We start from the raw sequence: 15238 nt of genomic DNA, 5'->3' as shown, positions 1-15238 counted from the left end.
GGTGTGAGAACTTTCACTTACTGGAAGCACGAAGGCATTTACATCTGGAGAATCAACCATATGAATAATCCAATTGATCTCAGAGATCCCTGGGATATCTTTATTGCATTCAATCAAATGATTAACCACCTCTTTAACCATTAGGTATCGGGCATCCTTCTCAGTGAGCATATCATTTTTAAATTCCTCCATCCACTGAAAGATTAAAAAGTCATCTTTATTTTAAGAGAGTTGTAGCTCTACAAAATGTTTATGTTGCTTCATGAAAAGTTATATGGCAACTTATTGTGGAACATTTTAATTTTTAATTATGTAAAAATCTACATATACTAAACACTCAAATCCTTAAATTTGAATTACTCATGCCAAGGCACTGTGGCTTCTCACAAATGGAATGAATTCTAATAACTAAGATTTTTCATATAAATTGGTTGAAATAAAGCTTTCATCTTTTCTATTAGCCTATAAACAAATAGAACGCTTAAATATGATTTCTACTTTCCTAAATATTTTGGAAAACAAAACATTGCCTAGGGAACAAAGATTTCACATAAGAAGTACAATACAAAATTACTTTCATACCGCACTGAAAAAACATCCTATACTTAATGGGAAAAAAAAAAAAAAACTTCTACCAAAAAAAAGACACTTCATTAATTTTAAAGTTTTATTCACACAGAATCAAAGGAAATTACTGAAATTTTAGAACTAATGGGCATGTCACTTTCTCTACACTATGTTGAGTAAGACTAGCCACCATATGAAGACACTTTTCTGGAGCTATATTCATGAGAAACCCTTTCAAGTGTAGGAAAATTAAAGATGTTCTGAAAATATTAATTTCCCTAAAATGTATAACTCCTTTCACATATGGATCAAGAAGTTTATAACCTTCCCTGAGATGTTTTTATAGAATTCGAATCTGAAATAGTCTTTAATATCAATAGCATTTTTTAAAAAACACAAGTCACCAATGTAAACTGAAACAAAAAACATTATTATATTAACCCTTCTGAAGTAGATGAAACAAGCAAAATTATATATAATAATAGCACTTTATAATATCTCTATAAGAACATATCCTTGAATTTTTGTATCAAGCAGGTTATTACATTTGTACGTTAAAAAATAAAAAGTATATGAAGATATAATTTTTTAAAGCTTCTAAGTGATATGAATGGTAGAAGCAATACTAATTTAACCCTAGGCCTGCCTCAATCTTTCCAGAACATTTTCCTCAAACTTGCTTCAGACAAGACTATCCTAAAAAACACCTCTAATCTCTGTATAAATTCTACTAGAAGAGATGCATCTTATCTTTACTAGGAACAACATTTTTAGTGAAAAAACATTATTTCTTTTTTAATGGTAACTTGCCACCGACAAACTCAGAAGCTTAACTGAAATAAAAAGATGTAAAGATTTAGCCATGCCAAAACTGTCAAGTGAGACTATGAGACTTTAATTCAACAAATACTAACAGCATATACTATATGTGTGCTAAGAACTGGAAAAAGAGAATCTGTCCTCAAAAAACTCGCTAGTGGGATAAAATGCTTAACTTACTTTGTACTTGCTAAGGAGTTAAGGCTTCTGATCTCCAACTTTATTTTGCATTCAAAAAATATAATAAATTGCCAAAAATGATGTTTTAGGAAAAAAAAACCTATTCTACATTACTTCCAAGGTACAAAATTCTATTACATACCTACTTATCCAAAAAAATATATTACTAAGCACTAATTTGTACACTGTGCTAGTACTTAAGATAAAATGATAAAACAGGGTCTGTGTTCCCATAGAGCTTAGGCTAACAAAGGAGACAGATCAGCAAATAAATAATTATGCAAATAATTATGTTACCCTCATGATAAGTGATTTAAAGGAAGAATACAGTATGCAAAGAGAAAATAAAAGTAGGCGATCTGACCCCAATAGAGCCAAGCACTGGACACAAATACAAATGAGCTCATTCATAATTTAGCCTGTATGAAGGATACCCCCTAGAGCCTAATGTAGCCAACCTACCTAACCCAGCCTGGATAATCAAGGAAGGCTTTCCTGAGAAAGTGACATTTAAGGTGACATGTGATGAGCAGGAGTTAGCTGGGTGAATGAGAAGAAAAGCAACGTAGGCAGGAGGAATACTAAGTATGAAAAGTTTGAGGCCTTTTGAGAAAATGTTAATTTTCTATCAAAGACTAACATAAAAAAGTAGTGCATCTTTCATACTTAAGAAACTCTCCTGCTTTGAGTATTAAGCAATCTAATTATAAACAATTCTTACTACTTACTGCTTCATATTCCAGTTCTGATAAAAGTCTGAAATGTTCTTTCCCCAATAATAGTAGCCTGCTCCTTCCTGTGACAGGACTCACTTCCAGGTGAGTAAAATAAAACACTACAAAGAGCAATCCAAAACTACTGAAACAAAGGAGTAACTTCCATTTATTCTTTCTTAAACTTTCTTTAAATAGTTCCTTCTTGTTAGGAGGAAGTGCCTGCCACCATTTCCTTATGCCCCTAGAGCAAAAAGAGAATTCAAAGTTCTGACAATAGTATCAGCACATATCACCAAAACTTAATCTCATGCTAGGATTTTATGTCATCAAACACTTGAATTTTTGTGATATATTTCTCTGTATAGATGAATTTTTTCAATTTATAAAATTCTTAGCTAAAAGAAAAAGGAATCCGTTATACAGAACTATAGTTAAAAATTCTAATGTTCATTTAAATTTTCTTCTTCGGTTATTTTAAAGGTGAACACTAAATGAGTAGCTATTTTACACAACTTCCATTAATTAACATTTATTGACTGCTTACCACATGCAAACTACTATTCTAATTGTTATACATGTCATCTCATTTAACCTTCACAATAACCCCATTACAGAAGAGAAAACTGAGACAAAGAGAAGTGAAGCAACTTGCCCAAGGTTGCAGAAGTGATAAGGGAAAACCAGGCAAGGAAGAAAGTGTGATCCCAGAGTCTGAGCACTTAACCACTTAGTAGGGACAAACTGGCCCAATAAACATCTGAGGGGATTACAGTACAATAATCTATACCTTTAACCACGATCCTCCCCACCACTCATCAGTCTTCTGGCACAATCTGCCAGGACTTTAGCAAGGTACAAAGGTAACTACCTCAGCGTTGATTTTAGAAGTAAATATTGCTCACCAGCAAAAAGTCCACTATCCCCTCAAGAACATGACAAAGGAGAGGTAATAAGAACATAAACACCGTAAATAAGGAAATGAGAGACTGTATGGTTAACACACGAGGAGGTCTACTTTCTACCAGGCAACAATACTCTTTGCTGGTTATTGGGGTTCACATTTTTGAGAAGCAATGTTTTCAACACTGGGACAAAATTTTTCCTTGTAAGTTCATCTGTGAAATCACAACAAAAATTTAAGATACATACATCATTCTCTTGATACAATTCATCTTATAAAACAACTTCAAGTTATCTTAATTTTATTAAGTGACACACCTAAAATGCCTCAAAGTGTTTCAACCTGAAGAAACTTAGGCCAGACTTATTTCCTATTTAAAACTTTATATGACTTATTATTCTTTGCTTAAAAGTATGATGAAACCATGAAAGAAAATGTTAAGTTGTTAAAATAGTAATAAAAACAAAAAGTTAAAAATAATGATTAAAGGGGCGCCTGGGTGGCTCAGTCGTTAAGCGTCTGCCTTCGGCTCAGGTCATGATCTCAGGGTCCTGGAATCGAGCCCCGCATAGGGCTCCCTGCTCAGAGGGAAGCCTGCTTCTCCCTCTCCCACTCCCCCTGCTTGTGTTCCCTCTCTCGCTGTGTCTCTCTCTGTCAAAATAAATAAATCTTTAAAAAATAATAATAATAATGATTAAAAAGGATGAAAAAGCCGTTGGCCTAAGAACCTGGGCTGAGCTGTGACAAAGATTCTCTCTCTTCCACCAGACTCTACTCAGGCTTTTTTCAACTAGGCCTCACCTTTAGACTTCTGTATTTCTCTCTTTGTTGTCCAGTTTCAGCAAGAATCCTGCTAAATCAGTTTACCCAAAATCCCCCATCCTCCATATCTGATCACCCTCAGTATCTGATCAGGTTCCTCATCATTCACCAGCCCCCAAATGATATCTGACCACCCTTACCTGCCTTCAGCAAGAAGCCTAGTAGGGTCAGGTTAGGGAGAATCCCCCCCTTACTCCTAATGTTTCCTCTTAGTAATTTTCCATCCACCAAACCTCACCCTGCTCCTTGGCTATAAATTCCCGCTTGCCCATGCTGTATTCAAAATTAACTCTGGTTCTATACTTAGGTCTCTCTTCCCCTACTGCAAAAGTCCTGCATACAATCTGTATTTACTGCTTTAACTATTGTCTAGCTCTGGTTTTCTCTGACAGCCGTTACTTACATCAAGAGTTAACACAGCCGTATTTTTTTCTGGGTGCCAATGTCAAATCATAAGGAACACAATACATTAGAGAGTACAAGTTCTCAACTTCTGATAGGAAGAAAATTGGTTTGGTTAGTATGGGAGTCGGAGGGCTAAAAGGGCCTTCACAGTCATCAAAGGTAAGAAAGCTTTATGAGGAGACAATGCCTAACTTTACCTTTCTTCAATAAATGGAGCAAATAAAAGAAAACAAGATTATTTATGGGGAAAGGTTTAAATTAAATATAAGGTACTATTTAGCTGTAAAAACATAATTATTATGATGGACTACCCAAGAGAAAATAACAAAGATGTGTTGTAAATAGAATAATTAATAAATACCAGTTAAGCATTAACTTGGCTAGGAATGAGCCCATTCTTAAATAAGTGAAGCTCTTCAGTTTCATGACCCATTGCCTCAGATTCCATAACTAAACACATTTGTAAGTACTGCTCTTACACACAAGCTATGACCAACATTTCTCATTCTTGCAATCATAAACATTCTTGCAATCATTTAAAGATACTTTAAAAAGTATCTATATAATTTTTTAAAGATCATATTTTTATACTATAATATGCAGTAAATTGGGGCACCTGGGTGGCTCAGTCGGTTAATGATTCAAGTCTTGATTTCAGCTCAGGTCATGATCTCAGGATTGTGAGGCTCACAGATCTCAGGCTCCATGCTCAGTATGGAGTGTACTTAGGATTCTCTCCCTTTCCCTCTGCCCCTCCCCCTGCGCTGGCTGTGTGTGTGTGTGTGTGTGTGTGTCTCTCTCTCAATAAGTAAATAAATAAATAAAATCTTAAAAAAATAATATGCAGTAAATCATTTCAAGATTACTAAACCATTAACAAAACCGGGTAGACCTAAAATCAAAAAAAGAAAAAAAAAAAAAAAAACCGGGTAGACCCAACTGTTTAGAAACTTGATTTTGAGCTAAATATGGGTGGGAAATCTAACAAGTTTTCATTAAAAGTATAATTTTATAAATACCTTTTAATATAAAAGTTTATTTTTTTTAAAAGCTTTTTACCTGCCTACAATGATTGCAAATAGTTTCTGCACTGGTTTAAGAATTATCAACAAGAGAGGAACCGGAGCAGCTTGAAACCGAGGAGAAGTGTGGAAACTCCTGATATCTCTTTCATGAAGACAGTTTAGAGGATGCAATAGTGAAAGGGCAGGAACTCCTGTAACTTCTTTTATCAGTAGCTGTCTTGAAAAAGAGTCATTCCACACAGTACATTTTGGGGTAACCATCCCAATTTCCTTGCATCTCGTGCTCAAGAGGCATCCTGGTCTTTTGTTACTAAAAGTCTTATAGAAATAAAAATGTTCAGCAAGAAAAGTCAACCTATCACACTGATTTACTCCCAGACCCTGATACTTGTTAACTATATGATTAATTTGTCCTTGAAGACAGTCTGGTGAGGTTACAGCTAGTGTGTTACACTTTCTCCAGTTGGCCAACATATGAAATCGGAAGAAAACACAGTTTCTAGTAGGAGACTGCAGTCCATAGATGAAATTCATCTTTCTTCTCCTTGATTATCTGGAACACACAAAAAAATAAGTCATAAATATCCCTGGAAAATACTTATTTACAAAATTGGGAACATAACACTTAAGAAAAAGGTGTGTCAATCGTTCTTCCCTTGACATATCTCAGACTGAATTACCTTAGGTTTCTACCACCACCCCCACAGCAATGCCCCCCAGCAATACAAACCAAACAGCTTTTACTCACTTTTTTTTACTCTACAACACATACTTTGGAAACTTGGATTTTTTCTTCTTTTCACTTTTTAGTTTTAGTTGGGGGAAATCTTTTTATTTTAACAGCTACATTATTGGGGAATAAGAAATGGATTAAGCAAAAATAACAGTAGGTTTTAGCAACTGGCAGTAAGTAAGGGGAAAAGCATGTAATGGAATAGTAAAATCTAAGTTTCAAAATCTCTTTTTTAAAATACAAATCTGATCCTTTCAAATATAATCCTCGTACTACTGATTTGGGTCAAGATGGAATAAGAGGAACCAGACTTATCCTCCCACTGAAAACAACTGAAAAAAAAAAAAAAAAACCAGAATAAATGAAACAATGGTCTCAACACACTGGACGTTAGGCAATGAAGACCAGTGACCCATGAGAGATGGGAAACAAATGTGATGAGCCCTACAATTGCCCCAGCTTCCTGCCTGAACAGTTTCTAGGCCACTATGTAGAGAGGGGAAACCTAGCACAGCCCAGCAATGTTCCTAAATTGAAGAGATGAAGCTGGGAGCTCAAGCAGGCCACAGTAATTAGACCCCACAGAGCAGAGTACAAGAGAAGACAGAACTGTACAGAGAAAGAATTCCAGAAGGTGTTACATAGGGAACTCTGTCTGGTGTACTCAGATGAGTTCTAAACTGGGCACTCCCATGAGGGAAGTCCCTAGAGATGGGAAAGAATCACCTGACAGTATTAAGGAGCAATATTCAGGGCTCATGGAGGGCAGAGTAGAGTATCTATTTCTACCCTTCAAAGTGGAAAACCTTTGAATTCATGGGACATTGGGTAGACTACTCAGAAGGGTTTTGCCTCATTAGAGAAAAATTAGTCCTAGACTAAAAGCTACTTTGGCCCTACCCAGCAAAGATTAAAAGCAAGACCCCCCCCCCCCAAAAAAAGATCAAACTGTTTCTAAGGAATTTAACCACATTCTAGAAAAAAGCTCAAAAACAGTTATAAGAATATAAAAATATACACCATTTAATAAGGTATAATTTATAATTAAAAATTACCAGGCAGCAAAGAAGCAGGATATGTGAACCATAATCAGGAAAAATATTAATAAAAACTCACTTCTAAATAACATGAATGACAGCATTGACAGATAAGGATATTAAATAGTTATTACAACTATATACCAAGTGTTTAAGAACTTAAAGGAAAATCTGCGAATGTTATGTAGAGACATGGAATATGTTTTTTTAAAAAAGACCTATACTGAACATCTAAACAAGAAAAGTACAAAGTCTTCGATGAAAATCACACTGGATAACGGCAGATTAGATATTGTAACAGTGAAATAAAGACCTATAAACCCGGGCGCCTGGGTGGCTCAGCTGGTTAAGCGACTGCCTTCGGCTCAGGTCATGATCCTGGAGTCCCTGGATCGAGTCCCGCATCAGGCTCCCTGCTCAGCAGGGAGTCTGCTTCTCCCTCTGACCCTCCCCCCTCTCATGTGCTCTCTCTCATTCTCTCTCTCTCAAATAAATAAATAAAATCTTAAAAAAAAAAAAAAGACCTATAAACCTGACATATCAATAGAAACCAAGAAAACCAAAATAAAAAACCAAGGGGGAAAAAAAAGGCATCAGAGAGGTGTAGGATAACTCAAATGGCCTAAAATATGTACAACTGGAGTCCCCGAAAAGAGGGGAGGGATGGCAGACCAAAAAAAAAAAAAAAAAAAACCTTGAAAAAATAATGGCCATTTTCCAAATTTCATGAAAACTGTAATCCCACAAATCCAACAAATTTAAAAAACCACACACACAGTAAACACAAAGGAAACTTATTTCAAGACATATCCTAATCAAATTTCTTAAAACTAGTGGAAGAGAAAATCTTAAATTTGATATCTTTGATGAAATGGACCAATTCCTTGAAAAACACGAACTACCAAAGCTAACTCAGAAAGAAATGGATATATCTGAAGAGCCCTATATCTGTTCTTTTAATTGAACTTGTAGTTAAAAACCTTCCCGCAAAGAAAGCTCCCAGCTCAAATAGCTTCACTGGGCAATTCTATCAAACATTTAAGGAAGAATTAATAATAATTCTATTCAAACTCTCCAGAAAATTGAAAAGAAATTAATAGTTTGCATTTTATTCCATAAGATCTGCATTACTGATACTAAAGCCAGAAAAAAAAAATTACAAGACTACAGAGTAATATCTCTCATAAACATAGATACAAAACAATATTTTAGAAAATCGAATTCAACAATATATAAAAAGACTACATCATGACCAGCTGAGATGTGTCCCAGGAATGTAAGGTTGAGTAAAAATTCATAATTAATGTAATCCACCCTATTTACTGAAAAAGAAACACCACATGATCATCCTGATACAGAAAAAGCATTTGATAAAATCCCACATCCAACCCTGATAAAAAACTCTCAGTAAGCTAGGACATCTATAGAAAACTATAACCAACATCATATTTATTGGTGAAAGACCATACTTTCCTCCTAAGATCAGGACTGAGGCAAGGATGCTCGCTCTCACCACTTAAATTCAATACTGTACTGGAGATCCTAGTCAACACAATAGAATGAATAAATGCCTAACTAAATAAATGGCATCCAGACAAGAAACATAGAAGCTAAATGGTCTTCATGCGTACATAACATGATCATCTATTTTAAAAACCCAAATATATCACAATGAGTTTAGTTAGGTGGCAGGATACAAAAGCAATATACAAAAGCAATTTTATCTCTATATACTATCAAGTGATAGAAACCAGACCCTACTCCCTCCAAAAAAGTTCATACTCTATGATTCCAGCTCTATAATATAAACTGTAGAAAATGCAAAATAATTTATAGTTACAGAGAGATCAATGGTTGCCTGAGGATGGGAAGGTAAAGATCAGGAAAGGGATTATAAAGTTTTGGAGATAATGAATATGTTCACTATTTTGATTGTGGTGTTAGTTTCATAGGTGTACACACGTCAAAACTTAGCTTAAATAGGTACAATTTATTTTATAGCAATTATACATTAATTAAGCTATTTTTCAAAAAATAATAAAGAGAGACAACAATAAAATGCAATGTGTGAACTCTGATTAGATCTTAGTTTGAAAAAAAAAAAAAAACCAGCTTCAGAAGACAACTGGGACTCTTGGGGGAATTTGCATATGGATTTGCTTTCAGGTTATTTTAGGTAAGTACTGCTTATTAAATGATAATGATGTGGTTATGTAGGGGAATATCTTATACCTGAGTACTTGCTTAAGTATCTCCTTATGATGAATAAAACTCACTTTCAAATTACATAATACACACACAAGACATAAAGCCAATGCAGTAAAATATTAACAATCATATCTAAATCATAGTTATATATGTGTTCATTAAAAATTTTTTCAATTTTTCTGCTTCAAAATCTTAATAAAAGTTGGAGGAAAGTATGTAAATCTAACTCAAACTAGACTAATACAATACTATCTAGAAAGATGCTTCAGAACATCAGTTTTTTAAAAAATTAAAAAAATAAAAGAACATCAGCTTTAATGAACTGTATTACCTATTTATCAAACTATTTGAAAGTCACTCAAAATTTTTATATACTTATATATTCCACCCTTGCATTATTAACATATAATATTAATATATGGTAACATTATATATAATGTTATAAATAAAGGGCATGCTAAGTAAACATTAACTCCAAGTTAACCTTTCAGAATTACTATCCATTTTAAATCAGAGTCCAGACTTGATACATAATAATCTGATGTAATTAACAAGATACTTTCTAGGTTTTTGGGGTTTTTTTTGAACCAAGCTGAAAGTAGTAAAATAACTGAAGCCTAGAAATCATTTCAAATTAGTATCTGAGTAGCTACTAAGGTTCTTCATTGGCTAGGTGGCTTGAGAGTTACAGATGCAGCATAAAATCCAGTCCCTGCCCTCATGGATATTACCGAGTTAAGGGGGAAAATGTATCTAAGTAAGACTATTAAGGGATAATAGAATACAGTTCCTCATTAAGTGTTACGCACTATATGAATTCTTAAAAAAGAAAGGATATCCATGAGTAGCAGAAGAGTTCAAGGCAACTACTATTTTTTATGCCATTGGGGCAGATGCAGAAAAAAATTGTTTCGAACGGGAAAGTATACTTAAGGTTTAAAAATAGGTCATTTGCTAGAAGTCAAACTGCAAAAACAACACAAACCCACATTCTTAGATCCTTTACCATAGGAGATAAGCTTCAGACACTCAACCCGATCACACTCCCTTTATAAGGGCATCCTACAGCCTCAACTTAAGGGACAGGCCCAGACTGTCAATCTTTCCCAGTGACCTCTGTCACTGGCCACAGAGCTAGGAGTGGATATCTGATACAGAAAAGACTTTTGGTGAGGCAGTGTCAGGCAAAAGAATAAGGGCAGTATAAACTGGAGTTATAGTTGGTGCTATGGCAACACAAAGCAATATGCAAGCAAGAACTGCAAACAAAAACCTTTGCAAAAGAAGTGGATCAACAGAAAGGACAATGGAATCAATGTGTGGAAAGTAAAAGATCATGAAGCCTCAGGGAGAGAAAAAGAGAGAGGGGGCAAGATTCATACCCTCCTGGTTCCCAAGAGTCCACACTGTACTTCCTAAATGTGACTGAGCTTCATAAGCTTTTACTTTCTTCCTAAAACAATTCCCTCTCTTCAAAGGGGTTCTGTATCTTGTAAATAAATGATCTCTGACTTAAGAAGTTACACAGTATAAAACAGTTATACCTTTCATATACAAGCTGGTAACATTTTAATATTACACGTGTTGCTTATTAGAATTAGCTAAGGGCTCCTTCTAGACTTTGCAAAGCCAAATTCCCAATTTTCAACACTGCATCAGTTCCAGTTAATCAGTTCTGGATAATCTCTGCAGTGACTTTACATGTCAATTTTGCCTCCTTAATATCTCAATCTAGCCTTTCCCGGGCTCTGTGGCCTTAAGGTTGTTGATTACTATATGCCCTCCAATCTCTCCATATTAAACCACCAACTCCTACCCCTCCAGTTCATTCCCACCCCCATCAAACTAGAACTAGAGCAATCTTCCTAAAATGCAAATCAGACAACAGAATCCTACTCCCAAACTCCCATAAAGTCCTACATTGCTAAATACTATGCAGCCATTTTAAAAAATGGAGATTTGTGTAATGACAAAGAGACACACGAATCTTAAAAATAACAACAAATGCTACTTGCAAAAATTTGGTAGATCAGGAATGGCAAACTCAGATGTGTAAACCAGCGCTGCAGGACAGAAATTTCTGCAATGATGGAAATGTGTCTGCGTTGTCCAATATGCTAGCTCCTACCTATGGCTGCTGAGCACTTGAAATGTGGCTGGTGTGACTGAGAAAAAGAATTCTTAATGAACTTAATTTTAGTTAATTTGAAACAAAATGGCCATAGATGACTAGTGGCTACTAGTGCAAGTTTGTAGGGTCCAGGCAAAGCCATACTGGTGTAAATGCAGATTCATGCCCATCTAAAGAAGGCGCAACAAGTGTAATGGAACTTGAGCTTAGTGTTACCACAGTTCAATATTTTCAAGACAGAAATTCAAACTTTATGTGAAAGTTATCAGTTTTAAAATGCTGGTAACAAACTTAAAAAAAACTTAACCACCTTGGCCAAACAAACCTACACAAGACCCCAATCAGTTTTTTACCTCTGAATGATGTTATTCATTCATTAAATATTTAATGAGTGCCTCCTACATGCCATACCACATACCACTCTGGACTCTGGAGATACCACAGAAAATAAAGCAGACAAAAATCTCTGCCCAATTTGCAAAAATAGTAATGCTGAAATATGCTAGTACATATAAATATAAATAAATCTAAACCAAAACGTAGCAAACTATTCATTATCATTATTTTGAGTGGCAGAATGGTGGATGTAAAGGATTTAGTATTTTCATCTCATGTATTTCTATGCTGTTTAAATTTTTACAGGATGTATTATTACTCTTGTAAGCCCCAAAGTCTATAAAGGCAACTATTTTTGTAATTTCCAATGGTTTCCATGGGCTTCCATAAACTCCTCCATAGAGAAGACCAGGCCTCTCACAATGCCACCTCCCACTATTTCTCCAGGCACCTTCCCCCAGCTCTCCTTCACCCATTCCCAAGTTCCAGACCCACTGATTTACTGCTAACCTTCAGAAAAGCTCTCACCTCTATTTCTATGCACATCTATTACACTGCTTAGCTCTGTGATTACGGCAAGCAAACTCTTGCTCATTTCTCATGACTTAAGTGAAATCTTTAAAAAATATTCTGACAGAGGTATAAGCAAAAGCCCCAAACATTACATGAACATAACTAAAAACGTTACCATTTGTATTGCTGACAATCAAGTGTCATTTAGAACAGAAATAGTGCCTGAAATTTTACAATCCCTGGTTTATCCTTAAGAAAAGGTAAAGAGAACTGGTGAAGAAATCTATTTATACATTTCCAAAGAGCAACACTAGACTACACAGAGCCTAAGAAAGAATCAGGACTGACACATCCTCTTCGAAGAACTGTAGCAGGTCAACAAACATAGCTGGCAAACTTCTAAGATTACTAAATTAATGATGTGAGAAAATTAAAGTTTGGATTGTTAGCCTCTAAGAACATTTCAGAGCCTTAATTCTTTAAGTACCATCTCAGAATGAGCAAATACAGCACTCACTGGCACTCACAGCTGAAGCCTGGAAGACCGTTTTAACAACTCTGCTGAAAATGACTATTTCTTCTCTAGTTTCTATGGAAACAGCTGTCAGACTGGCAAAAATAGAACGTGTACTTTAAAATAATCATTCAAGCAAAGTACACCCATGATGGAAGACTTTAAAAAAAATAAAATAAAATAAATAAATTGAAAGGCAACAGACTTGGTCCTTAAGCTTCCAAATGTCAGCCTGCACCCCTTCGCCAGGGCTGAGATGATGGATATAAACCTACATCATTTTCGCGAGGGTTACACAGCACTGATTGGAGTCACGATAGCTGATCAATCCCTGAATTCCAAATGAGCTATTTTCTTCGCCCCGGACTAAAATTTCTCGTGGAGGACTGCACGGCACAATAGAACTGTTGCTCCGCTTTACACAGGCAAGTGACATTATTTGAAGAGTATTAAAAAGTGGTACTTGTAGACAAGTTTATAAAGAAATTATCACAACTCCCGAGCACTGTTTAGGCAGGAAATGTTCAGTTCTTCATGGCAGGGTTTAGGTAGGAAACTTCTATGTTCTCTACCTTGAGAGTGAGGAGGTAAGAGAGGGACTGCCTCTCGAGTTGCTTTAGGCGGCAAGAGGCGGTTTTCCACAGGTGAAGGTGTCGATGTGAGGCACACCATCCTGCGTTAATGATACTACTTAAAAAAAAAAAAAAAACCCCCAAAAAGAAAAAAAAGGGGGGGGGGGAGGGGGGGGAACCCGGGAACCCGGAAACCCCCCCCCCCCCCAAGGGGGCCCCCCCGGGGGGGGGGGGGGGGGGGGGCAGGGGGCCCTGGGTTCCCTGCAATTCACGCCGGGAGGGCAGGGAGGGCTGAGGCTCGACTCTCCCGTACCCCTTTTCCACTCGCCCCTATGCCCCGACGCCAGACGCCAGCCCTCCCCACTCCCGCCCGGACGCCCCTTCGTCCCTGCCCCCCAGGCTCCGCCACCCCAACCTCCCTCGCAGCGCTCGCGAGCCCCGCCCCTCATCCCGGCGCCCCTCGAAGTCCTCTCTCCCCAACTCCCGCACTCTGCCCCCGCCCCTGGGCCCGGCCCAACTCATAAAAGAAGGGCAAAGGCGTCCCCCAAAGGACAGACCCTAGCAGTGGCGAAAACGTAGAGGACTCCTCCGACCGGACCTTTGCGCAAGCGCATACCCCACCACACAAGCCCCGCCTCCTCACTTCCGGCCCTGTGTCCGGGCCCGGGCGCCTTTTGCTCCGCCCACAGCGGGCAGTCGCCACACCCGCCCAGAATCGTCCTCTCCGCGGGCCGCTGCCCGGGAGCGCACGGTGGCGCTCTCACGCCCCCGCGTGGCGGGAGGAGGGACGTGGCTGCGGGCTGGACTCTTGGCACGTCTTCACTTATGTCCTTGGAACCTGATTTGGGACCTCTGAAGAATGATCCAGGCAAGGCTGTGACGGCTCAAGATTCTAAGGCAGTGCTGGCCAAAGGCAAAGAGACTCGAGGGCTGCCAAAGCACTAAGGTTTCTTGGTTTTGAAGTTGCACTGATAGAAGTAGACTTTGCAGTGAGAGAATTCTCTGCTTTCACATGACTTCTGGAACGGCACATTTTAAGAAAAATGAAGTACAACCTGAAGCATCTGGAAGTTAGTTGAAAATAGCTAGCTACAAAACAATGTATCTAGTACGTATCGTTTATGGCACCAAAAAATACTTATCCAGCACCAAGTGCATCTAGGCGCCAGGGATACAGCAGTCAATAAGATAAAGACATGACTTTCACAGAGCTTGTATCACAGTGAGGAAATCTAGGCAGTAAGCAAGCAAACAAGTAAATAAACACGGTATCAAGATAGTGGTATGATTCTATATTAGTTTGTTAGATTTATATTCTATGCACGATGAAAAACATCTTAAAAGATGTAAATGCTAGAAACAATTTTAGAGGATTATAAGCTTTTACAAGATGATAAGCAATATTTTCTTTTGCCTTGCTTATTTGTGTTTTCTAATTTGCCTTTTACTTTGAAGGAACTATTCTGGCCGATCCCTGACCACTGGTTCCCTAAAAACTGAAGTGGCTGGTCCCTGAATCTTCATGGGTTTATCTGAAGTGCATGTGTCTTCCCAAGTGTTGCAATGTACTAGCTATCTCCTGCTCAGCATGCCTCATGAGCATGCTGCTATCAATATAACAGATAGGGTGGGGTTCTCTGGGATGTCCAGGTGATCCAGCTCCTTTTGGACTGTGTTATGAGAGCTCACCAAGATGGTACAATGACTATCACCAGGCCCACTACATGGTTAAATCCACAGTCTATAAACCGTTCTCCTG

At 37.4% G+C, this 15238-nt stretch overlaps 1 protein-coding gene across 4 annotated transcripts in view; it reads right to left on the bottom strand.

The window, feature by feature from the left end:
• Nucleotides 1–14223, bottom strand: part of OMA1 (OMA1 zinc metallopeptidase) — a 79699-nt gene extending 65476 nt beyond the window's left edge. The window contains exons 1-5 of one of the 4 annotated variants that reach the window (XM_035018457.1): nucleotides 14037–14102; nucleotides 13480–13594; nucleotides 5470–5988; nucleotides 2295–2523; nucleotides 22–195 (exon numbers count right to left, since the gene is read on the bottom strand). In XM_035018457.1, coding sequence (XP_034874348.1) covers nucleotides 22–195; nucleotides 2295–2523; nucleotides 5470–5969 — 903 coding nt within the window. In that variant the 5' untranslated portion in view covers nucleotides 5970–5988; nucleotides 13480–13594; nucleotides 14037–14102. Of the gene's footprint in view, nucleotides 1–21; nucleotides 196–2294; nucleotides 2524–5469; nucleotides 6185–13479; nucleotides 13598–14036 lie in introns of those variants that run through there. The other 3 variants (XM_035018456.1, XM_035018458.1, XM_035018459.1) reach the window with 3 other exon arrangements.
• Between the last annotated feature and the right edge of the window lie 1015 nt (nucleotides 14224–15238).

This window comes from Mirounga leonina, unplaced genomic scaffold (genome assembly GCF_011800145.1).
Source record: "Mirounga leonina isolate KUSES-001 unplaced genomic scaffold, KU_Mleo_1.0 Mir_173, whole genome shotgun sequence".
In the NCBI taxonomy this organism is placed as follows: domain Eukaryota; kingdom Metazoa; phylum Chordata; class Mammalia; order Carnivora; family Phocidae; genus Mirounga; species Mirounga leonina.
The sequence above is the reverse complement of the archived record's forward strand: the minus strand, read 5'-3'. Positions and strand labels throughout refer to the sequence as shown.